The following is a 25,211-nucleotide window of genomic DNA, read 5'->3' as shown; positions in this document are numbered from 1 at the left end:
AAGGGGTGTGTGTGGGGGAACAGGGGGGCTGGGGCAGGGTCTGCACTGAGCCTGAGTGATGACTAGCCAGCCACTCAGCAGAGCATAGAAGACTGAGAACAGTGTTTTACTGAGGGGCTCCGACACGCGCAGACGGGCTGAAGTGGTTGGAAAGCAGGTAGAATTGGCCTCAAACATTCCAACTAGATACTAGCCCCAAGGACAAAATATGGAGTAGACAGGAAGAAATGAGGAAGTTTGTGTCAGATCCCAGTGGGCTTTGAATGCCAAGCCAAGGGTCTGGACGTTATCGCGTGTGTAAGTGTGCTCGCGTATGCGTGCACACAATGGAAGGGCGGATATTTTCACTGGTGACTTTTAAATAAATGAGTGAAAATGAGAACTTGTCACATTATTACTTTTTCTGTCCACCCTGGCTAGTGTGTCCTATTTTAAGTACTAAACACCATTTGTTTTTTCTCTCTAAGGAGATTGTCCTGAAATGTCCTTGGCTGGCTGCTGTCTCATTTAGCATCGTCCACTCATCCTTGTTATTTTAGCCCAAGCCCAGGTGATCGCTCATGGTTTTAATTGTCTACAGCATCAGGCAGTGTAAGGCTGGTGCTTCTTTAGTAAGGCTCTTGGCTGCTCGAGTGTGAGCCGAGGAAACCCACAGAGTTTGTGCCCAGACGTGTTTCTAGGCTTCATGTGCTCCCAACCAGCATTTCTGGAGCCCTTTACGGCAGGCTTTGTAAGGAGTTAGTTGAAAATCAACTTATGAATTCCTCCCTAATTGGCTTGGCCAGGGTTAATCTGTCACTGGCCCAGCCAAGCTGGCTTCTATTATGCAGCCACACAGAGGATTTCCTGTGTTTCTCTTGTCCTAAGGGAGGCTGGCTGTTTTTAGAAACAAATCTTGGTGTTGGTGAAGGCCGGCATCCCTGTGTCCTCTGAAGTGAACCCATCAGGGCTCCCATCTGACTCAGCCCTCCAGACTTTTCCTTGAAAAGAACAAGTCTTGGATTTGGCACCTGCATGCTGGAGGGTTATGGATGGAGGTACACACACACACACACACACACACACACACACACACACACACACACACACTCACACACACAATTTCCCACCAAGATTAAATCAAGACTTGCTGGTTATTTTCAGCTCTTTGGATTGCCCCTTGGAAATGCTCAAGGGTACTCAGCCCAAGATGGAAGCACCTGCAACATCAGGACATGTATATGGAGGGGTTTTCTGTGGCTCTGGATACTTTAGAGTAACTGCAGAGGAGGGACAGGGGCGTGCTCTGCCACTCTTCTGAGGTTGTGCATGCTGACCACACTGACTCACACGTGGGAGTGGGAGACTAGAGCTTTGATGTCAAAAAAAAAATTTGTGTCGGGATAATCTGTGAAGGCGAGAAAGGAAAGGGCTACCCTTGAGGACAGCAGTTCACTAAAGAGATGAGCTAAGTGGAAAGTCCCATTTTCTCCATGATCCTGCAAGGATGCTCATTTCCTAGTTCCGTTGGCAGGCATGTGGTGACGTCATGCTATGTGCAATAGAAACCACTCATAAGTAAACTACCCCTTTCCACTCCATGATGCCCTTTGAGGCCCTGAGGTGTTCACACAGTTCTTCTAGAGGAAGTTCCTCATGATCAGGCTTCCCCTGAACTCACTGAACCAAGAGCACTAACTTCTAAAGAGAGAAGCAGCCAAGACCCCATCTTGCTGACTAGGGGTCTAGGATGTGGCGGGAGGGAGGAAATGAATGCAACAAAATCACACCATGCAACAGACCTCATGCAAGAGATTTATTAGGGAAGAGGGTACACAAAATGGCTGCCTCTGAGCAGGATAGAAACAGTGGCAGACTAATCTTGATGGTGGGTTTTATGGGGGATGAGTAATGGAGCATGATCATAGGGAAAATACAATGATGATGGAGATGATGGCTCTTAGTGATGGCAGGGGCCATTGTCCCTGAGTCACTGAAGGTGGGGTGAGATGTGAGGGAGCTCCTGGTTCAGGAATGTGGGTGGTTCTCAGTTGACTAACAGCATCTATATATGTTTTTAAATGTGGACATGTGTGTCACAGGTTTTAGAAAAGTAGGCTAATCTCTGTTTAGCTTTTCTTGGTCCTTTCCAGTTCCCTTTGTTCCTTCTGTTCTAAGCCCTACCCCTGACTCCTAAATTAAAATTTCAGTAAAGCATCCTCTTTTAAAAGATATTCCAGGCACTGATGTTTTTAAACTTTTATTATTTACTTGGTGTGTGTGTGTGTGTGTGTGTGTGTGTGCGCGCGCGCGTGCATGTGCTTTTGCATGTGGGGGTCAGAAAACAGATTCGAGGAGTCAGTTCTCTCCTTCCACCTTGTTTCTGAGACAGAACCCCTCTGTTTCTGTGCTGAGCAGTCCAGACTTTCTGGTCCATGAGCAGCAGCAGCAGATGCTTCTTGTTCTTGTTCTTGTTCTTGTTCTTGTTCTTGTTCTTGTTCTTGTTCTTGTTCTTGTTCTTGTTCTTGTTCTTGTTCTTGTTCTTGTTCTTGTTCTTGTTCTTGTTCTTGTTCTTCTTCATCATCTCTTTCTCCTACTTGTTCATCTTGTTCTTTTTGTTGTTGTTGTTGTTGTTGTTGTTGTTGTTGTTGTTCTTCTTCTTCTTCTTCTTCTTCTTCTTCTTCTTCTTCTTCTTCTTCTTTCTTCTTCTTCTTCTTCTATTTTTGGTTTTTAGAGACAAGGTTTCTCTGTGTAGCCTTGGATGTCTTGGACTTGCTTTGTAGGCTGTCCTCAAACTCATGGAGATCCACCTGCCTCTGCCTTCCTGGGTGCTGGGATTACAGGCATGTGCCACTGCACCCAACTGGTCCATGGGCTTTTATATAATTCTTTTGTCTCAGTTCCCCAACTTGTTATTGCAATGCCAGGATTATGGGGACATTCCTCTGCATCCATCTTTTTATGTGGGTTCTGAAGGTCAAGCTTGGGCCATCAGGCTTGACTGGCAAGTGCTTTTCCATGCAGCGCCATCTTTGAAGCCCCAGGATACTGCATTTGTGATTGGGTTTTCATCCCCTTTCCACCCCGCCTTTCCAGGAGTCCAATCTTGATGCATAAGAGACATCTTGGCATTGATGACACCTGCTGGACTCCTAGAACCTACTGATAATCCACTGGGGATCTAGAACAATGCAGAGGTCAGGGTTGTATGAGCAAGAGCAGTGGCCACACCTGTGAGCCGAAAAGCCTGCCAAATCAGAAGCACCCTTGCTGGGACGAGTTCTGTGTGCATTTTCTCTGGAAACTTTTAGTGAAGTTGGCTTGTGTTCTTTGTGTATGGACACATACACATCCCTGTGTTTTGGGTCCTGTCTTCTCATTTTCTTTATGGCTATCCTGGAATTGTGAAAAAGCTTGTCTAAGGGCACAACAGTCACAGCATTCCGGCCCCCTACCTTAGGGAATTTAAAGCAGGATGTTTGAGCTGTCCATTAGAACAGAAGTATAGACAAAGGCCTGAGTCAGGGTAGGAACATGTCTGAACACGGGATCTGGATCTTTTCAGACTCACTGCATCTCTAAACCTTAAGTTTGTGTCTGTTTAGCATGAAGCCATACAGTATACATTGCAATCATCTCTGTGTTCTGATATGTCTTTCACTAAGAATAACAGTATATATAATGCATAACTAGCTTACTACTTACATAAATAACTTACAATTTGTGTCTCAGTATATGCATTTATGTGTGTATTTCCATCTATTGAGCTACGCTTTTTTTTTTTTTTGCATTTTTTTTAAAGGTAGAGTTTGCCCCTGAACCTGGAGCTTGACATTTAGGCTAGACTGGGTAACCAGCAAATCTAGGGGTTCACCTGTCTCCCTTGGCAAGTACTAGGATTAGAGATGTGTGCTACTATACTGGATGTTTTACATATGTGCTGGGGAGGGGAGCTGGGGAAGCAAGCACTTTACCCACTGAGCCATCTCCCCAGCTTCCATGCGTAACATTTATTAGGTACTAGACACTATATGTGTCTGAAGCCCTTCTGCATGCATTCGGAGATGCCAATCAGGTGAGCATTATTTTGTGATTCTTAATTACTTGCTATAACTGAGGGACAGAATGGCTGGTACTTGCTGTTAGTGTGTGGGGAATCCAACTAGACTGGCTTCCCATGGCTGGTTCCACAAGCAAATTTGCAAACAGCCTCCGGAGTATATGGAGCCTTTTGTTTTATACTGGAGAGAGACACATGAGTCCCAGCCCAGCGCTGGCTGCGGCAGAGGCCTGAACCCAGGAAGGGGGAGCTCAGAGCACTGGAGTGCTCTGGTCTTGGGGGACCCACAGAAACTCACCAGCTGGAGAGCAGTTGCTGTGCTCAGATGGAGGAAAGGGTTTGTTATGTGGAAAGTCTCGGGGTGATACGTTTGTCCTGGACGGCAGGAGCAGGGTGTTTGTGTGGGGGCATTTTGGAGATGGTCTTAGAGAGGCATCTTAGAATAGGCTGACTCACCTGTGTGCCAAAATAAGGGACTTCATATCCCATTCAGTAAATAAAGGGGATAACATGGAAACTTTTATGAGTAGGGAGGTGACAGGGTCATATTACAGGGTATGTGTGCTGCAAGCCTGGGAAGACTGGTGACAAGGAAGGTGGTTGGGAAGTCGTGGCAAGGGTCCAGGTAGAGCAAGACACCTTGCAGCTGCTGGATGGCTGCTGAGTGTCTTTGCTCACTGTTCCTACAGCTCAGGTTGCTCTCTGCTTCTTCCTAGTTGTGTGTATCATACCCCTTCTCCTGGGCAATGCTGAGGTCATCCACATGGAGACTTTCTTTAGCCTTCACCCTGAGTGGACTCTAGCGCTGTCTCCTTTGGTTCTCTGAGTCTAGCACATTCTTCTTTTTCTCTTGCAACACATTTGCAAAAGTCCTGTTGAACATCTTCATACACTCTTATCTCTCCTCCTCTAATCCCAGCCACTCCACAACAGGACTGGGCCCTTGCCTTCCTAAATATTTGGCACAACACCTGACATTTTCCCAGCTCTCAATAAATGCGTGATGAATGAGTTCTTTCCGAATAGAAGCAATGGCTCTATCTGTGGAAAAGGAAACCCCAGACGTGGGCCTGGTAGTTCATGTCAATAATCCTAGTATTTGAGATGGGGTAGGTAGGCTGACGTAGGAGGATCAAGGACAGCGTAGGCTATATAGCAAGACTGAAGAAACAAAAAGGTCCAACTTTGGGGGGCAGTGTTTGAAGCTGTGTTAAGGACTGGGAACCCATGGGCTGTGGGCCAACATCAGCCTACTTTGTAGACTGCTTTTATAAATAAAGCTTTATTGGAAGCAAGCCATTCCTGGGAGCAATGGCAGAAGTGATAAAACAGGCCACAAGTCCCAATATATTTCCTCTTTGGCCACTTACAGAGTTTACCAACCCCCAAGTTAGCCACATATAATTAGTTTCTGGAGGTGAAGGGAAGTGTCCCTGTCACATATCTCTTGATTTGGCTTGCTGTGCCTAATCCAGAGCTTTGATTTGGAGCAACAGCACCAGGCCTGGCTGCAGAAATGAGAAGGAAGCCTAGAAGTATGGGGAGGAAGGAAGGGGGGGCCTGAGAGAGAGAGGACCAGGCACCACAGTATAAAGATGGCGTTCACTCCCACAGCTTCCTGTTGATGCCTCTCCTGTGTGCTCTCTCCTAGTCATCCAGTTTGGTTTTGTCACCCTGTTTGTGGCCTCCTTTCCCCTGGCACCAGTGTTTGCCCTCCTCAACAATGTCATAGAAGTGCGGCTGGATGCAAAAAAGTTTGTTACAGAGCTGAGACGCCCGGATGCTGTGAGGACCAAAGACATTGGTATGCTCCATTTTAGAGGCCTGGCACCCTGCTGTCCCTCCCCACATGGCTCCTCCCACCACCTGCTCCACATAGCTCAGGAGGCCAGTACATCCCTCCTCTATTCGCCCCTTGGAATTTTTACTGTTCCCATCCTTGGGTGTAAAAAGGCCTGGGGAAGTCATATCAACTACCCCCCAGTTTTCCCCCTATGCTTTTAGAAAGGGGCGCCCTAAGCTTTTCTTCCAAGCCTCGTTCTGGGAGGGGACTGAAAGCCTTCCCAGGTAACCTGCCTAGACAATGTCATCCTATTCTGTGGCCTTGCTGTCTCTGAGCCCAGGGTGGGACTAACCAGAGATGCCGCCACTTCTGTCTTACAGGAATTTGGTTTGACATTCTCTCTGGAATTGGCAAGTTCTCCGTCATCATCAATGTAAGTGCTTGCATTCAGTATGCCCTGGCTGCATGGGAGGAGCTTCCAGAGAGGCAGGGACCGATTCCCTCACCTCCCAACTTTCCTCATCTGGAACTTTCTTTCAGACAGCCTCCTGCTTTGTGGCACACACAGGCCTTGTGACTCACTTTGCTACCCAGCATTGCAATTTAGCAACGCCTTGACCGGATGCCTTGGCCTTAAGAGTCAAAAACAAATCTTTCCTTGGAGCCAAGAATAACCAAGAAAGAATTTGATCTATCTGCCCATCTCTTCCCATTCTGTTTCTACCCTTTAGTTAAACAATACCTGTAATATTGCCTGGGTTATCATCCCTAATTATGGGTCCTCTGCATTCTCAGTTCAAAGACTTAGTCACACTTGTGGACTGGGGTACCCTGTAAGGTAAGCTAGGATGAGAAAGAAATGGGGTCCTACCTGCTGCGAGCCTCTTAGCTGCCTTGCCAGACTTATATACATGGCAGAGGAATTCCTTTGCTTTTGTACCCTGATGGACAGTAGCCAGACAGGGTCTCCCTCCAGCTCTTCCTCCCAAGAAGGCACTAGCCATCCAGGTGTACATCTGGAAAGCCCCAGCTCATGTGCTCCTGAGAGCAGAACAGTGATTCTGAGTCTAACCTGCTGCCTTGACCTGCCCATAAGTGATGGAGAGGCGGAGTGGAGGGAGGCAGAATCAGTCTGCTGCAGGTTAATTGTCTGGGTATAGGAAGTGCCCCTTTTGGGAAGGGGGCCAGCTGTTACTTTGAGCCATGTCTGCTAGAAAAGAGACCAGTGGTGTCAGTACTTTCTGTTTGTGTTACAGAGCGACAGGGCGTGTTGCTTTTCTGGTCTTTCTAATTCCTGCTTACACATCAAAACAACAAGCTATAGGGCTCACATTCACCATATAGGATCACTCTGGAAATGATGTGGAATAGTGGAAAGACAGAGAAGTGCTCAGCAAATCACAGTTATGATGATTATAAGTGTGTTATTAATTTTCAGATATGGGTATGGCCCACTTACGTATGTACATTTAGAATAAATACCTAAACCAGACTTTAAGGGGCCTTAATTGTTGTACAGAATGTCATATAAACAGCTGCCAAAAAGATTTAACGTTCTCTTTGCAGAAAGTAACTCCAAATCCAAACATGCAATCACTCACCTGCACTCAGCTTACTCATGGCTGTTTGCAGAGCTCTTAGACACCCCATATTCTGTGTGGGCTGTGCATGGCCCATCCAGCAAGCCCTTTGTCCTTCCCTTCTGCCTCTCCCCTTTCATAAGATGAACACAGGAACAGCTTCTATTGCACAGGTGCTGCAAAGTATCCACAGGTGACAATCTGATTGAGGAAATTGGAACTGTGTTTCTGGCTCTTAGTGACCCTCGGGGTAGATGTACACAATCTCCAACTCCCTTGCCTAGTCTACTAGCACCACTTGTGTGACTACAAGTGATTGTCTTAGAGTACCCTGAACTCTGTTTTGGAGCAGCCAACGGCAGTGTCAAACCAAATATTTTAGAAGTGGGACCAAAACTTCCAACATTCACTGTTGTCATTTCCCCTGGCTAAAACTGTAAGCCATATGAACTCGGGCAGGCACTTGAGCATATTGTAGATGCTTCCTTGTCAAGGCTCCTCTTGTGTGCCCAAGAGTGGACAGTCCCTCAGTCACATGCCTCCTGTGCCGTCCACCCATTCATACCCACCCTCAGTGCTTGTGATTCTGTCTCCTAGGCTTTTGTCATCGCTGTCACCTCCGACTTTATCCCCCGCCTTGTGTACCAGTACTCCTATAGCCACAATGGGACTCTCCACGGCTTTGTGAACCACACTCTCTCCTTTTTCAACGTCAGCCAGCTGAAGGAAGGAACGCAGCCAGAAAACTCGCAATTCGACCAGGAGGTTCAGTTTTGCAGGTAAAATGATGTAGGGGAAGGAGGGCCAGGAGCAATAGATCTAAAGAGTTTACTCACAGGACCAGGATGGAGCTCGTTCTTCTTTTTCTCCATCTCCTGTTCCTCCTGGGTTGCTATGAACTCATTTAATTGAATCATTAAATATTACTGAGTACCTTTTGCTCGATGTGATAGAGAGGATCAAATGCTATGTAGCTTTGACCATGTTGTCAAGGAAAGGAAGTAACAGAGGGGTCAGTCATCATATGGAATCACTTGTAGGCCCATGTGCACAGGGGGTGTTCAGAGACTGAGGAGATCACAAGGGACTGGAGTGGAGCTTCCAGGATGGGCTGTGAGGAGTTGGATGTCAGCAAGGGAAAGTACTCCAGCATGGAGCTAGACAATGGAGTGTCAATGAAGGAGGGCATTTGAGAAGCTACTTCTGGCAAGTCATATAAGGCGTGTCAGAACTCCTGGCATCATGTAAGCCAAGATGCTGAATTTGAGTAGCGTGAAGAACACACTGGAAGCTGTAAAACCTCACGGCATCTTCAATATGATATCATACGAAGGCTTGGCCTTTTAGTTGTCAGAGAATGGCGCGCACAGCCTACGTGTGTATGTAACTGATGTGGTTTCAGAGAGGAAGATGGACTGAGGGTTTGGAGAGCACAGAGGGGCAGCTGGGCTGCAGCACCACTGAGACCTGACGTGTGGAAGGCATGGGCTAGAGTCACAGAGGAACTAAGGGAAGAAGAAAAGATTTTTTCACCCAGTGCTGCAGAGGTAGTGGTGGCAGGCATAGGAGGGAGGCTGAGTCTGGGCATGGCTGAAGACTGTGGTTCTGTTGACATATAGAGAAAGGAAGATGCTAGAACCTGATCTTATAACATATGGTGGGATTGGAATGGCAGTGTAGTCAAAACAAGTGAAAAAAAATCAGTCTTAGGAAGATTATCGTATTGAGAGTGCTGCCAGATTTTACAGCTTCCTATGTGTGGTGGCTTGAAAATGTTTGGCCCCCCATAGATTCATGTGTTTGAATGCTTGGCCCATAAGGAGTGGCACTATTAGGAGGTGTGGCCTTGTTGCAGGAAGTGTGGCCTTGTTGGGGGAAGTGTGTCACTGTGGGGGCGGGCTTTGGGGGTCTGCTATGCTCAAGCTCTGCCCAGTGTGGAATTCCAGTCTCTTCCTGGCCGCCTTTGGATCAAGATGTAGAACTATAGGCTCTTCCAGCACCATGTCTGCCTGCACACTGCCATGCTTCCCACCATGGTTATAGTGGACCAAACCTCTGAAACTGTAAGCCAGCCCCAATGAATGGTTTTCCTCTATAAGATTCTGTAAGAGTTACCTTGGTCATGGTGTCTCTTCACAGCAACGGAAACCCAAACTATGATACCATGTGTTCTTCCTGCTATCCAAATCCAGCATTTTGACCTACACAATCCCAGGGGATCCTCTATTAATTGTCATTACTATCTTCTTGGATGTCCTCCTTAGTTAAAGCTCCATTGTCTAGCTGCGCACTAGAGTATTTTCCCTTTCTGCCATTCAATGTCCACATGTGCTGAGGTTGATGTCAGTCATGTAGCCATGCCATGGATGGTCGGAAACCCAAGCAGTGGTTTTTACCTACCCCCTGGATACGTCCTAAGCTGGTATTCAGAAGAGGTGGCTGAGAGACCAGCACTCTAGGAAACTCTCAAGCCAAGACACAGAAAGCTCTTTGTGACTTCTCAAGGAGACTAACGAATGGCAGAGCAGGGGGAGTAATTTGTATGACCCTTCTGTACCCTGCTTATGTGACAATCTCAGTCAAACCTTCATCAAAGACCACACCCCACATACTGCAAACTCAGAATAAGAAGGTGGGGGGAACTGCTGTGGGGCTGGCAGACGGTTGCTCAAGCTGCCTTCCGGTTGTGTCTTATGAAGAGCTGCCAGTGCCCCATCAAAGCAATGGTCTCCTTTTCTTTTTCTTAATAGCATACGTGATTAGATAAAATACTCTTTCATTGTGTCATTTTCATACTAGTATAAAAATGTACTTTGACCATTCATTCTTTTTATTTCCTTATCTTCCACCCCCCACCTCAGCCCAGCACTGATTCCCTCCTTTTCCAAATAGTCCCCTTTCCAGTTTCATGTCCTTTGAAAACGTTCTAGAATCTGTATGTGGGAAGAAACGTAGCTTACTGAGACTGATTTGTTTCCTTTTGGTCTGCTGTTGCCATTTCTAAGTATTTTTCTACAAATGACATAGCTTAGTTCTTCTTTATGGCAGTGTGTGTGTGCATGAGTTCATATTCCCTTCTCCACTCACCTTTTGATGGCCATCTAAGCTGATTCCATTTCTTAGTTATTGTGACTAGAGCAATGGCATGGATATATGGATAGGCAGGGGCCGGCATGGTGACACGCCTCCTTAATCCCAGCAGAGGCAAGTGAATCTCTGTGAGCTCAAATCCAGCCTTGTCTATGGAGTGAGATCCTATTTCAAAAAAATATGGACAGGCATCTGTCTCCATGGTGTGCTCATGTAGATTGTTCTGGAAATGTACACATAAATGACAAAACTGGACGGTTGGGTAGTTTTTTGTTTTGTTTTGTTTTGTTTTGTTTGAGGGACCCCATACTGATTTGCATACAGGCTACACTAACATTCTTCCCACCAGTACTGTTTGCTTGTTTAAGGATAGACGTTCTGATTATGGTGTGATTGGAATCTTAATGTAGGCCAGACAGTGGACATGTACTCATGATTTCCCCCTTGGCACTCAAAGAGAGATGATTAAGCTCAAATCCACAGCCTGAGACAAAGACATAAGATGATTTGGTCATCCCAACCCAGACAACTTAGCTTCCCAACCCGTGATCTAAATGGATGGCCATCCTCAACTCAGGAGTGCTTCTTCAGATCTTACGTGTAGGCAGCCAAAAAGAGATGAGACAGCAGGTACCAGGCCCCCAACAGACAGTTGGGTTTGTCCATTAATGTTTATGAACATAGATATTTCAAAGGTTTTTACAGCTGGGGTTACAAAGTGCCCAACATGTGGATTTACTCCCACACTAGGCACTGCCCAGGCCACTATATCTGCCTGGTCGCCCACACTGTCTGTCCATGGTGCTGGATTCTAGTCTGTAGCTCCAACAGCCAAGTTTTCTAGTGCGGAGGGTCTATGCCAGAGCTCTAGGACTGTTCTGGTAGGATATGGGTCGACTGTAGTGTTGCCCACAAAGATTTGTACTAAATAAACAGGCCCTGAAAGGCAAGAATCACAAAATAATTTTAATAACCAGAAGTTATCATGGAAACAATCTTGTAATCCTTCAGTCTATAAAAAAAAAAAAGGGAGAATAAATTAAAAAGGGAAGAGGAATCAAAAGAAACTGGCAAGACTTGGGAAGACTTGGAGTTCTCTAAAATTTTAGACATTTCTGGTGACAGATCCTGAACTTAAGCTCAGAGCAAGTTTCTCCAAGTATGCAGATTCCCTTGGTTATGAAGTAAGAATCAAGGCTAATGCTAGCCGTCTCTTGAGCTGATCTAGAAGCACATGTGTGTATAGAGCACCATGGGTCTTTCTCACTTGAGATTTCCTAGTAGCAGTTATTTTTCTAAAGCCGTTGACTTTAATGGCCCCACGTTGGAAGCTGAGGGCAGGACTAGTTTTGAATGATGTTTAATTGAATCAAACAATTCTAAATCCAACCTTGGTCTCTCAAGTCTACTCTAGTCAACGCTGACTGAATTGTCAAGCTCCACATGATTGGTATCAGCATCATGCCAAACCGAGCAGAGTTTATTGGTTGTACAGGGCGCCAAACAAAAGACCCTATCTCAAAGAAGATGGAAGACAAGGACTGACACCAATAGTTGTTTTCACAGACATACAGCACACACACACACACACACACACACACACACACACACACACACACACATACACACACACACACACACACACACACACAGAGGGGGGGGGCAGGGGTGAAGAGGGAGATGGAGAGAGAGATTTAATAAAAGAAACCTGCTGCCAATGAGTGACAGAATTATCAGGAGGAACATGCACTGGAGGTACACTGTAACTCTAATCTGCAAAGAAAATGCATCTGCAGAAACAAATCATCCAAAGATCAAACTGGAATGATCTTTGGAGCAGCCGGGTTTGGTACCAGTGAGATTTGTTGGGTCAGGAGCACCCAGGCTCAGTGTCAGTGAGAACTGTGGGGTCACTGTGCAAATGTCTGAAACCCTGGTACAGGCTCTGTAATACAGAGCGCCACACAGTGCCTCTGTCAGGAAGTCCAGCTGAAGCAAGCAAGTAGGTGAACAGGCGATTAAAGTACCACTCCAATAACTTCCCGTGGAGTCACTGCAAGGGCAACACCTCACTCAGAGTTAAATATTTGGGGTGTTCAGAGGAAGTGAAATATGAAGAATGGGGAACTCAGTGGCCATAGGAGTCATCTGTTTTATGTTTTTGTTTTGTGGATGGAGTCTTCCCTTGCAGCTCTAGCTGGCCAAATTATGTAGCTTAGGCTGGCTTTGAACTCACCACCCCTTTGCCTCTGCTTCCCTCAAAATAGCATGGGAGCATTTGAATCACAAAAGAGGATATAAAGATAATTATTTTCTTAGTTTTAACTTAGCCATGAGTCTTTAATTTTTGGTAGTGGATAAATGCATACAAATATATTTAAAAAGTGAAAATGTAAAGTCTAATGTGATGCTTCATGGCTTCAAAATGGCTATTCTGTGGAGAAGTTCATTGGGATGCGTAGCCTTTGGGTCTGATTTTGCTGTCTGAAGTTATTTACTTGCAAGTCCTTTATAATATGTTAATACATTTTAAAGAACAAAATGTTTAAAGGAGCTTGGATTACAGGTGTGGGCTACTATGCCTGGCCTCCAAATGGTTTTGCTGGAGTTCCACACTCATATGGCCATGCCAGTCTGGCTAGTGAACAGGATGAGGGTGACAGTAGTTAACAATGGGGTTCGGGAAAAAAAGGATGGTAAGTGATGGAGGAGGTGCGCAAAGAAGACTGTATCTACGAGAGCTGCTAGAGTGAGAAGGATGAGTAGATGTCAGATCCAGACCTATTGGCCACAGTGATGTGTATGATGTTGTCTCTCTGAGTACAGTCAAGTTGACTGGGTTATGTTGAAAATAAGACGCCTTACTCAAATGTAAGTCGATGTCTAGTCCAGATATGATCTAGATGTAATATGTCAAACAGGGTAGAATTGCTGCTGATGGAAATATCTACGTTATGTGTGTGTATGAGGGAGAGAGAGAGAGAGAAAGAGAGAGAGAGAGAGAGAGACAGAGAGAGAGAGAGACAGAGAGACAGACAGAGAGACACAGACACAGACACAGAGATGGAGACAGACAGAGACAGACAGAGAGAGAAAAGAAGAAGAAGGAGGAAGAGGAAGAGGAGGAGGAGGAAGAGGAGGAGGAGGTGGAAGAGGAGGAGGAGGAGAAAGGGAAATATGAATGTGGTGGAGTGAATGAGATGAACACTGGGCATCAAATGCAAGTCTCTAGCTTGGAGCCCAGCTTTCTAATTGCTCTGCAGCAGGAATGACATTTACATTGGTTGATTCTGGCAAATAGCCTCGGGAACTTGATGGCCCTTCTTATTCTCAGCCATCAACAACCACTGGAGATAAATATAGTCACATAAACCTGAGCCCTTGGTCTCCAACCAAACCTTATCAGGGATAGAGAGAGGGCTTCAAGGTAGCTGTCAACTTTAAGACATACCTCTGGCTTCCTATTTGCAATTTCGAGAGGCAAAGCCAACATTTCTGGAGATGCTTTCGCCTCAGCTATTGAACTACTCCAACAGGGCTGCTCCTTAAACCATCATCCCAAGATGTTGGGCATCAGGCATGATTGGTGGCTGTTTTGACAAGGTCAAGCTGCAGCCATGCCCTGGAGGCTGAATAGTGTCTTCATTCTGTCTCAGCAGGAAGGAAACAGAGTTCACAGGGCAGGAACACACATGGGCGCCATCACTCCAATTGGACTGTTTGGAGGTGTTGAACACACAGAAGCAGGCACCCTCAATTGGCTCCTGCTAGGCTTCTCTGCAGGCCTTAAGCGCTTCCATATCGCAAGGTCCTGTGCAAAAGCCTTTGAAGAAGAGTGTTCGCTTCTGGCATGCGGTTGCTTTGCATCTGTTCCATGTGACACTAGAGGTAGCCTACTCTCCCAGGTGTCGGCTTGCTGATCTTTACCAACTGTTGGATTGGCATGGTTCTCATTAGCTCCTAATTGCCTCTACCGTTTTCTTCTGCTTAAAAGCCAGTTTCGGAAGGCATTTTAAAGCAGCTCAGCTGGTCTGAAAGTATTGGACATAATTGTTTCAGCATTAATATGACAGTCAACTCCAGTGGGGCTATTTAAAAAATTTTTTTTTCACACCACTGTTTGGAGTCAAGAAAGGCATTCACTAACTGAATCATTATAGAGCTAACACTTCATTTAAGAAAACGTCTCTCTTGATGGCCAGTGATTACCCTCTTAGTGTTGCTCTGGCTCCCTCCTTCCCTTCAGCAAGTTTGTGTTTTTCTGGGTTGTGACAGACCTCCCAGTCCGTGGCTAGTATGGGTGAGGATGGAAAGAGGATGGTGACAGCTAATCTGGGAGTCTCTCTTCTCTTTCTATCTATGCATTTGATTCGGTTCAGATGTGAGATGTGCCCCTAGGATGTGCTTGAATGCTCAGTACCCAGCCAGGGGTGCTGTTCTGGAAGGTTGTGAAACTCCTGAGAGGCAGGGCAGGCATCTCTGGAAGAAGAGGTCACTACCTTCAGGTTTATAGGCCTGCTCTACTTCCTGTCTAGACTCTACTTCCTGATGGGAGTAGATGTGAACAAGGTCCTACAGCCATTCTTCCCACCATGGCGGACTGTCTCCCCTCACACCGTGAGCCACCGTGAATTCCCCTTCCTTTCTTAAGTGGCTTCTGTCAGGTATTCAATCACAGTGGTGAGAAAACAAAGTAACAGAGCCTTAGTTTCTATGTCTGTAAACAGGAGGGCTTTTCAAAATAAAAATCTAATGGCTCATGCAGTATATGAATATAGTGCTATAAAAATCTGAAACATCACAGGCCACTGCTCCAGCTTTGTTCTGCCTCCAGTTGAACCTCTGTGCAAACCCAGACATCTTCCAACAAGAAGCAGGTGGCATGTGTGTGAGCCTTTCCCCGTTTTTCTGTTTCTCTAACATAATTGGAACCGCAGAACCTTGAAGTTATGGTGCCATGGGTTTGTTTTATAACAATGAAGCATAATTTGAGTTAATGGAAACCTTATTTCTTTAGGTAATGTCCAATTTTAACTCCATCCATGCGATTTTTTTTTCACGAAGTAGAATTAGTGTAATTTTAAAACTAAAATAAAATGTTGACTTAAAAAAATCAGTATGACTTCTTACATGGATGTCTGCCCCAATTAACACTATAATTTTGCTCTTGAACTCTTAGTATAAAACACATCGGAGTCAACTGATTACTGCTAGCAATTACAGCTTCTTAAAATTATGCACCCCCATGGTTAGGGATGTAATTTAGTGGTAGAGCAGAAGCCCCACATTCACAGAGGCCTTGGGAACCATTCCTAGCCTTGTAGAAAATTGTATGAACTTCTTTCTTATGAAAATAATTCTGTGTACATAAATCCATGTTTAAAAGGAAAAGTCCTTCTTAACAGCCCCACCCTAGACTTTATCTCCCCGGAGACACCACTCTGTTCACTGGTGTGTGTGTATGTGTGTGTGTGTGTGTGTGTGTGTGTGTGTGTATTTGTGTCTGTGTTTGTGTGTGTGTTTCTAGAAATCATATTAACCTACGTTGTCTTATTAAGTTCTCACTGTGTCTTCCTTTAACATTGTGTGTACATGCACACTTATACACACATTTTTTTATGCTTGGGCTGGAGAGCAGATATGCCCCTTCTGTGTCCTCAGCCTTGTGGCACACATTTTATTGGTTCCTTTTTCTGAATTAGAATGCTGAGATGCAGAGATCTGATGATGTGCCTGACTCACATGAAAGGCAGAGGCACTCCAACTCCACGTGCCCTGTTTACACAACCCAGTTGCCTCATGAGTGAAAGTCTATCTTACTTGGAAGACTCAGAAGAAACTCCTCAAAAATAACATCAAAGCTTAAGGACAATAAAGGAAAAAAGGAGGAGGAGGAGGAGTTAGTGTCTCCAACTAATACGCCTGAAGTCTCTTTGGTGGGGGTGGGGTGGGTGCGAGTCATGGCCAGCAAATCCAGGAAGCTAAGCAGATACCTGGGTTCACTGGATGTTATGGCCACTCATAGGAATGTTGGGAGACTGAGGTTACCCTGGGGGGGAGATTGTCAGGTGTTGGAGGTCATGTGAGATGATGGGGAGGGACTAGGAAAAAGCTGTACTTCCCTGGTCTCAGGGCCTCTGCCATTAGCTAGAATCTCCTCTGTCGTGTGCCATTCACCCAACTGTGATCCTAGATAAGGCCCCTGTGGCTGTCAGGACCGGGCTTCTCTGGGGGCTGCCAGCATCTGGGGCCTGAAACCTTCCCTGGCAGTCACGAGGATTGAGAAGGGCTGGTCAGCACCCTTCATCCACAAATCCAAAACATGAAACTCACCAAAGTCTGACAAAAAGTGATTTGTCAGCATTACATCCCAAGTGGAAAATGAAACACTGCAAAACATTACAGGAACACCACAGTTTAAATGTAGCATATACAACTATCTTCAGTTTATATGTGAGAAGAGTGTTCGAACCCTCAATGGATTTCCTGAGTTTGCTTCAGTCCCGTCCCCAAGATGCCTTAAATGTAAGCAAGCATTCCGAAATAGGAAGCAATTCTAAGATCTGTGGTCCTCCTAGCACCCAGCGTTTCAGATGAGGGGCACTCAACCTGCAAGGGATGCTTCGTTGGAAGGACTGGGGCTGCTGCTGAATTCTTTGAGTTGATGCAGAGCAGCATTGGGAAGGAAGGCTTAGGCTAATGGGGATGAGAATGAGCAGCCTGCAAGATGACTGCGTTAGCCACCTCTCTGTCACTGCACCAAATACTCGAGATGAGCAATTGATAATCTATAGAGAAAGGGTTTATTTTGGCACTTGATGCTTTCGAGAAGTTTTGCTTTGGGCTTGTGGCAAGGAAACCTACCATGGAAGGAGCAAGTGGTAGAGGAAGTGAGAGAGAAAGGGTGAAGGGGCAAGGGTCTCACAACCTTTCACAGCCCAGCTGTCCAAAGGACTTCCGTCCAGTCCCCGCCGCTTTAAGGTCCCACCACTTTCCAACAGAGCAACCAGAGGCCAAGCCTTTAAAACTTGGGTCCCTGGAGGGCACTCAGGATATGGGACCAAAGGGCTGGAAGTGGCCTTCAAAGTGTCACTTGCTGTCTCAAGAACACACACTGCCCTCAGCACTGGACTTAAAACAAGCACTGCAGATCATTACCCCAGTGGTGGGGACAATGAATCCTTTTTAGCCACCTGTCTTTTGAAGATAGTTGTAGCCTTAAAGCTAATTGTCTCTTTGTTTGGCGAGTATCTTCTAGCTACTTAGAGAAAACATTTGATAAGCTTGACTTTGGATCAAATTTCAAAAAAAGAAAGAAAAGAAAAGAAAAAAAGAAAAGAAAATATTATGTAACCCGAACTTCCATTGGTATGTAAACAACCAATTATGTACCCAGTGCCACAAGCTTACTGGAGTCCGTGCTCTTCAGACGATGAATCACGGTTCATTAGCGGATTGTGACATCGCTTCGGTGGGTCACAAACAGCCTTTGGACGAATGGAACAGAACAGCATGGAAAGGGTGGATGAACAGACTAAGGGAGGCTAGAGCCAAATCTCAACTTATCACGGAAAGTTTACATTTTGTGTCATATTCATTTCAATAATAGATACGTCTACTCATTCATGTAAAGTAAGTTTAGGAAGAGAAATGTGGACAGATGCAAAGCGTGAGCGCGAGGAGTTGCTCATCCCTGTCTTCTGTGGGGTGGCTTTCCCTTCAGTACCAGACTGAGCCGCCATCCTTCCTCCTCAGTTCATCTGCACAGAGCTGTTTTCAGGTCAATCTCTCTGGGCATCTCTCTGTGTAAACGCCCCGACCCCGACCCCCGCCTACTGCTCCCACCACAGGCAGCTCCACATCATGAATGTGCCTGCTACGTTCAAAACATGTTTTGGACACCAGGGGAGGGCGAAGCCACAGCCCTGGAAGCTGTGGGAGTTAAGTAGCAGAGTTGGAAGCAGAATTCGATTATTTATGGATTCTTTTCAGACTGGAAGGGGAGGAGGTGTGCCGAGACTCCCAAGCTCAGAGAGCAGCTGTTCCTTCACAGCTGGGGCTAGGAAAAGGGAGAGATGGACTTTTCATTGCAGCCAGTGGGACTGGGCAACGCCTGAGGAGGGATGTCCCCTTGGTAAGCAGTGCCAGGGGTGGTACCCTCCTCTGGGATTGGAAAGGAACAGACCCTGTTCTGGTACAGCAGAAGAAGCAAGTCTAGAAAGGTTTTTTTCCCCCTCCATTCCTAAGACACCCTATTCACTTGACTCACATGCTCTCACCCCCAGCATCCCACTCCGCCGCCTGCTTCCACAACCACCCCCTGTCTTCATGTCTCTGTCTCATTCCTCCCCCCTTCCCCCACCTCCATGGTCTCTCTCCCTTTCCCTCCTGGCAAGCAGTCTGGGTAGCTTTCCTTGTTCCTGTCCTCAGCCACGGATGATCTGAATACCCTGGTGCTTCGTAGTGCTCTGCTGGGCTGCAGTTAGCTCTGCTTTTCAGCCAGATGTCAACTCAAGCTTGCGACAGCTGCGATCAGCTGTTGGAAGTGGGGGAAGCCAGTCAGTGAGGTGGAAGCTCCTGGCTTCTGGCCAAGCCCTAGTGGAAAAAGATCAGTGTCTGTTGTACAGCTTGTCTCGCTCTGTCTGTTGCTGACTCCATTGCTCTGGCCTTTTCTTTGTGTATGCATCTCGTTTCTTCTACCGTAAATATTCTAGCCTCCCCTCCCCTCTCCTTGAAAACTTGAAGCCATCATACCTAACACAGAGCTTTTATGGCATCGGCGTCTTCCTGACGAGGGAAGGGACCAGAGACCCTCCGTTTATGAAGCCACCTCCAGCGTGAGCTGTTGATGAAGTGCTCCACGAAAATCAGGAGGAGCCTGGATCTCGCCAGACTTACATCTTCGCCTTGCCTCTACTTCTTACCAGCCTCGAATCTCTCCTTGGCCACACACGTGAATTCTGAGCTCAGCGGGTTTCTCCCGTTCTATGTGGGATACCTGCGCGAGCATATAAATACACAGGAAAAATCTTTGCTTTTGCTCAGGGCAGGATACATGCTACATGCCCTTAGTGTGATGTCTCTCTCTGAGCTGACTCTCTGACTTTGCCTTCCTCAGCAACCACACACACTACTGGGTGGCCTGATGCCATCCCAATATGATCTCCACCCTAAGGGTTGTCACTGAAAACTCTGTTGAATTCCATGGGTCTGTGAGTGGCCATAAGGCTGGCACCGACCCTTGTCATTTTTCCAGGATTAGAGAGTGAGCTATCTGTAGCATGAGTCACTGCAGAGAAAGGGTGAAAAGGCAGAGATGGGAAACAAAACATGAGGCTTCTCTGTGGGCCTGAGAAGGAGGCAGAAGCTCACACAATCCGTTGGTGTTTGATCAAGCACATGACTGGATCCTGAGGATAGTTAACTAGGAAAGACTGTGTGGTTCCTTACACCCCTCCCCCAATTCCCTCAGCCTAGATCGGCTAGATTGGCTTTCCTCAGCTTTCCTCTGCCTTCAGTGATGCTGTTGGGAACCCAGGCTACCTTCGAAGCTGAAGCTGAGGAGCACCCTGAGGTGACCTGCTGATGCCCATGCCTACATGGGATCCAGAGACTGTACATAGCACCATAGGAGGCATCTGCCCCCCCCCCCCATCATATAATGGGGAGCCATGATGGCTGGAGGGACCTAGGTAACTCATGTTATCTGTGGGCTCCTCTGAGAACTATGTCCTGACACCACAGGAAGCTTTAGGAGGTGCTGAGAAGAGAGAACAGGAAAAACACAACTCCAGGCTGGCTTTGTGGACTTTGAGTCTTTTATCCCACAGACAAGTGTTGTTGGGCTGTAGATTTTACCTGTCTTGTATTTTCCAAGTTTAACAGTAAAGAGCTCATTTGTTGTTCAAATATTGAGATTCTAATCCATTTATCCAAGAAGCATCTATTATTCTTCAGTCCATACACAATCTCTCTATCTATATAATACATATATATATATATATCCGAGGCAGTGTTTCTCTGTGTAACAGCCATATCTCTCCTGGAACTGTCTTTATAGACCAGGCTGGCCTTGAACTCAAAGAGATCCGCCTGCTTCTGCCTCCCAAGCACTGTGATTAAAGGCATATGCCACCATGCCCAGCATATTTATTTATATTTTTATTTTACCTACGTATTTATTTAGTTTATGTTTGTGCATTGTGCAAATGTATGTGTGTGTACATCTGAGTGTGTGTACGTAGATGTACATGTGTGCACATGAATATGGATGTCAGAGGTCAACCTCAGGTTGTTCCTTGGGTGCTGTCCATCTTAATTTTCAGAGATAGTGTCTTTCATTGGGACCTGGGCTTACCAATTAGGCTAGGCTGGTTGACATACAAGTTCCAGGAACCTGCCTGTCTCTGCTGGGATGACAGTCACAGGCCACCACCCCACCTTTAGAGGACCAAATTCAGGCCCTTATGCTTGTGCGACAAGCAATTATCAGCCAAGCTATCTCCCCGACCTCTGTCTCCACCCAACCTGAACACCCTATCTTTCTTTGGGCAGGTTCAAGGATTATCGAGAGCCACCATGGGCACCAAACCCATATGAGTTTTCCAAGCAGTACTGGTCTGTTCTGTCTGCCCGTCTGGCCTTTGTTATCATCTTCCAGGTGAGTCATTTAGGTGAAGACCGATCAGTTAAGATGCAGACTGCGCAGGTGAAAACATAGTGCCTTGCCTGCCCCTCATAGCCAGATGCTTAATGTCTAGTCATCTCTTGGTATCCAGGCTATGTGTACGCGGCTTTAATACCTCCCCGGGACATCAAAATCTAAGGGTGCTAAAGTCATTTGTAACAGATGGCATCACACTTGCATACAGCCCACCAATATCCTCTGATATACTTGAAATACGTCATTAGATCTAATGCAATGCAAACTCAACATGGACAGGTATTGAACTGTGTTGTCTAAGAAACACCGACGAGTCCAAACCTGCATGTGTCCCTGTCGGTGTGATTTTGGTGTCTGTTATTTTCGGTCCACGGTTGGTTAAATCTGAGCGTAGAGGGCAATGGATACAGAGGCCCATTTGTGCTCTGTGACATAGGGAAGCTCACATGTGGCAGGCAGTGATAAATGTAAAGCAAAGGGTTCCCCAGAGGGAGCGTCTTTGAACGGGTGGACTTGGCTGAAAGATAACAAAACCCCGAGTAAAGTTATCAGACAGATGTAGGGTAAGTTGCAAAGTGGAGATACTTGCCCATTTAAACTGGAGAAGAAGAAAGGAAAACGGAGAAGCACTGAAACCAGAGTCTCAGCCCAGGGGACAGACAAATAGCACATCCCTTCTGTTAGCCTGAGAAAGGGCTCAAGTTCGGAAACTTTCTTCCTGAGCTCCTGGGTCCCTCCTTTGTTAGCATTGTTTGCCACGGAGACATTGGGCTGGAGGGGCCTGTAGAGCCATCTAGCCACCCCCAGGATGAATAGCAAACTCGAGCTCATTGATTCCTATCTTTGACAATAGCCACAGCTCCAATTGCGTCGCTGAGATTCTCGGAGCTCCAGGGGCCTCCCGGATTCCCACTCAGGGTCCTGTTGATCTTTGAGCAGGGGCCAGAGCGCAGAGCCAGATCCTTTTCTCTTCGGCTCCCTTGGCTTTTGTAATCCCCGAAGGCAGGTCTCTGGGGGGCTCTAAGGTATCCTCCCCTTCAGACTCTGGCCCAGGATGCGGAGAAGCCCACCAGCTTATCTTTCGCCTACAGAAGACACTATTCTTCCTCTGTAGAGATGGAGTGATATGTTTGAAAGATTGCCTAGACATCCCCCTGCTGCCCCTGCCTGCCACATCTCCTCACTTGTCCATATGTCACATGTCACAGGTCACTCACATTGGTGGGATGTAGAAGAAAAGCTTAAATACCTGGGAGCCTCTGAAAGCAGTTGTTCCCAAAGTCTTCCCTTGATTTTCCAGGAGCTTGATGTTCAAGGGCTGTTACTGCCTTAGTTTCCCAGAGGGGAAAGAGAAGACGTGCAAGCATGTAGTTCGCAGACAGAACATGGCCACAAGTGAAGGATGTGTTGGATGAATGTGTGGGAAGGATAGAATTGGTAGCTGAGCGAGGGTCAGAATATGCTGGCTTGTATTGGTCCATGCCAGGCACCATAGCCTGACACTCATTCACTCAGAGAGGAAAATGATCCCAGGAAAGGCTTTCCTTGCCTACCTGTGTATGCCAGAGACATGGCTCAGCAGGGAGCCTCATGCAAGTGTACTTAAAAGCGTGGGATCAACCAAAGAGAAGTGGATGCAGAAGTCCCTGGTGTTGGCAGAGTGAGCTGTAGATAGTTTGGGCTAAAGCCAGGCAAGCGACAACACCTAAGGTCCCTGGTATTGAGGACAGAGAGACAGCTGGGGAGATGAATGGGGCAGCTGTCATAGAGGCAGTCCTATAGAGGTCACTGTGGTCTATGGTCATTTTCTTGGAAGTCCCAGTTTAGAGCAAGCCTAGATAGAAGTGTTAGGACCAAGGACATGTTCGGTCACTGTGAATGGTACAACAGTGCAACACAGGTCCTCCTGAAAGGAAGGCCCACTAGCTAGCTGCCACTTACTATGCCTTGCTGTAGCCAGTGTTTGAGGTCTATGAATCTGCCAGCACCCACAGCTGCTTCAGGGGTAGATTGAAGTTGTAGTAATTTTACTAGTGGGACACCATTAGCAATGAAAACATAAAGGGCTCCTTTGGCTCACTGGTAAAGATCACTCAGCCAGTGAGTCGCCTTACATTCTGTTCAGTTTCTTTCTTTCTCACCAAGTCTCCAGTACCAGCGTGGCCATTCTGAAGGGGCTAGTGTCCACCTGTGACCTCATATGTCACACCACCAAGCCAAGCCCCACTATTTATATATCTTCCTTGTCTTGGTAGAACCTAGTGATGTTCCTGAGTGTCCTTGTGGACTGGATGATCCCAGATATCCCCACGGACATTAGCGACCAGATCAAGAAAGAGAAGAGCCTGTTGGTGGATTTCTTCCTGAAGGAGGAACACGAGAAGGTTAAGCTGGCTGATGATCCCACCCAGAGGAGCCAGGGAGGTGGGGATCGGAGCAGGAGGAGCCGTGCAGCCAGCTCTGCACCCTCAGGCCGGAGCCAGCCAGGCAGCATAGCATCCTCGGGGTCCCAGCACACCAACGTGTGAGCCTGCAGTTGGCAGCAGAGGAGGGCACGTCATGGTGAAACGCATGTGCACATCGTATGTTCCTATAACACAGGGGCTCTTCTGCTGGCAACTGGCTTGTAGGTGTCTCCAAGAGGAAGTTACGGAAATGAAGCAGAGTGAGAGAGTTCTGAAGGGAAGGGAGCCATACTGCTTCTCAGAAACTGGAAGCTTACGTTTCTCGTAGGTTCTCTTTTGAGCTGTGTGTGTCCTTTCAGGGAGATCCATGGGGATCTCTTCACCCTAGAATTCTCTGGGGTCCTTCCTTGTACTTCACCATCATTTTAGGTGAAAGAAATGCAGTCAGGGTCCCATCCATCCTGGCAACCCCTGAAACTGATCACCACCCCTTCCTATTGTCACCCTGAAGTAACCTCCTGGACTGGGGCCACTACGAGGCTGAGCAGACGCAAATGAAGTTACAGGACTAGTTTCTGTGGCCATTGGACCTGATGGTATGGAACAAAGGTTCTATCTGGGCTCATCTGCAGTTCACATGACAAGGAAGCTTGGATCCAATGCAACTAACCACCATTTTATGCAAGTGCGGATTTAAAATAAACTAAGTGGAAAGAGTCTTTTTAAAAATGCATCTCTTGTCTTTGATGCCTTCTTTCTTTACCTCTCCCTTTCTCATCTCTCTCTCTCCCTCCCTCCCTCCCTCCCTCTCTCTCTCTCTCTCTCTCTCTCTCTCTCCTTCTCTCTCTCTCTCTACTATCCTTTCCTTTTTTCTTCAGCTCCCCTCCCTCTCTTCCTTTCTCCTCCTCTCTGCAAGCTTTGCTGTCATAAAGCAGACAATAAATAAGAGCCAGTTCCTGTCTGATGGATCTTAACGTTCTGGGGACAGATGATGAACCAACAGTGGTGGAGTATTTTAGACAACAGCGAATGCAATGGAGGAATGCCAGGTAGAACAAAGTAAACAGGTAGCATTGGGTGCACAGGAATTGTGGGGGCAAAGGAAGTGTGGATGCAGCCAGAGTTTATCCATGGGGTTGGTCAGAAAGACTATACACAATGGAAACAAAGAGGTGGTGATAACTTCGCTTTTCATTTAAGACAAAAAGGAGCAGCCTGGCCAGGTAAGGGGCAATAAGGTGAGGAGGAAGGGCAATTTTATATTCATTTTCAAGTACCAAGAGGTACATGCCGACATGCTGACCCAGTCAGCTGATAGCCGCTCTCCAGGACTCTGTGGGGAGATTGTCGTGGAGAGTTGCATGGAAAGGCCAAACATTGTTCATGGCTGCCGGTCACATTTCTGATCGCTTCTGCAGCCCAGAGACTAGCTGTAGTAACATACCATTTCCAGCTCCATGGGAGGCAGTCTGACCAGTCAATGTCTGGTTAGCAAACACAAGAAAGGCCCAGCTCCAGAGAGAGCAGACAGGGGTTCTGATGTTTCACAAGACCCTGAAGATGGAGGGAATGGCGTCCTGAACTGGGCTTCCTAGGTGTCTAGATCCCTGCCCTGAGCACGGGCAAGACTCTACTGACCACCACCGCTTGC

General features: G+C 46.8%; 1 protein-coding gene across 1 annotated transcript in view; it reads left to right on the top strand.

Annotated features, from left to right (window-relative positions):
• ANO2 (anoctamin 2) overlaps positions 1–23,881 on the top strand; it is a 334,924-nt gene extending 311,043 nt beyond the window's left edge. The window contains exons 21-25 of the mRNA XM_084764895.1: positions 5,691–5,843; positions 6,203–6,255; positions 8,000–8,181; positions 21,047–21,152; positions 23,411–23,881. Coding sequence (XP_084621021.1) covers positions 5,691–5,843; positions 6,203–6,255; positions 8,000–8,181; positions 21,047–21,152; positions 23,411–23,683 — 767 coding nt within the window. The 3' untranslated portion in view covers positions 23,684–23,881. The remainder of the gene's footprint in view (positions 1–5,690; positions 5,844–6,202; positions 6,256–7,999; positions 8,182–21,046; positions 21,153–23,410) is intronic.
• Positions 23,882–25,211: the final 1,330 nt, after the last annotated feature.

The sequence above is a fragment of the Acomys minous genome (genome assembly GCF_964271855.1).
Source record: "Acomys minous genome assembly, chromosome: 17".
NCBI classification, from domain to species: Eukaryota; Metazoa; Chordata; class Mammalia; order Rodentia; family Muridae; genus Acomys; species Acomys minous.
This window is presented reverse-complemented; position numbering and strand designations above follow the sequence as displayed.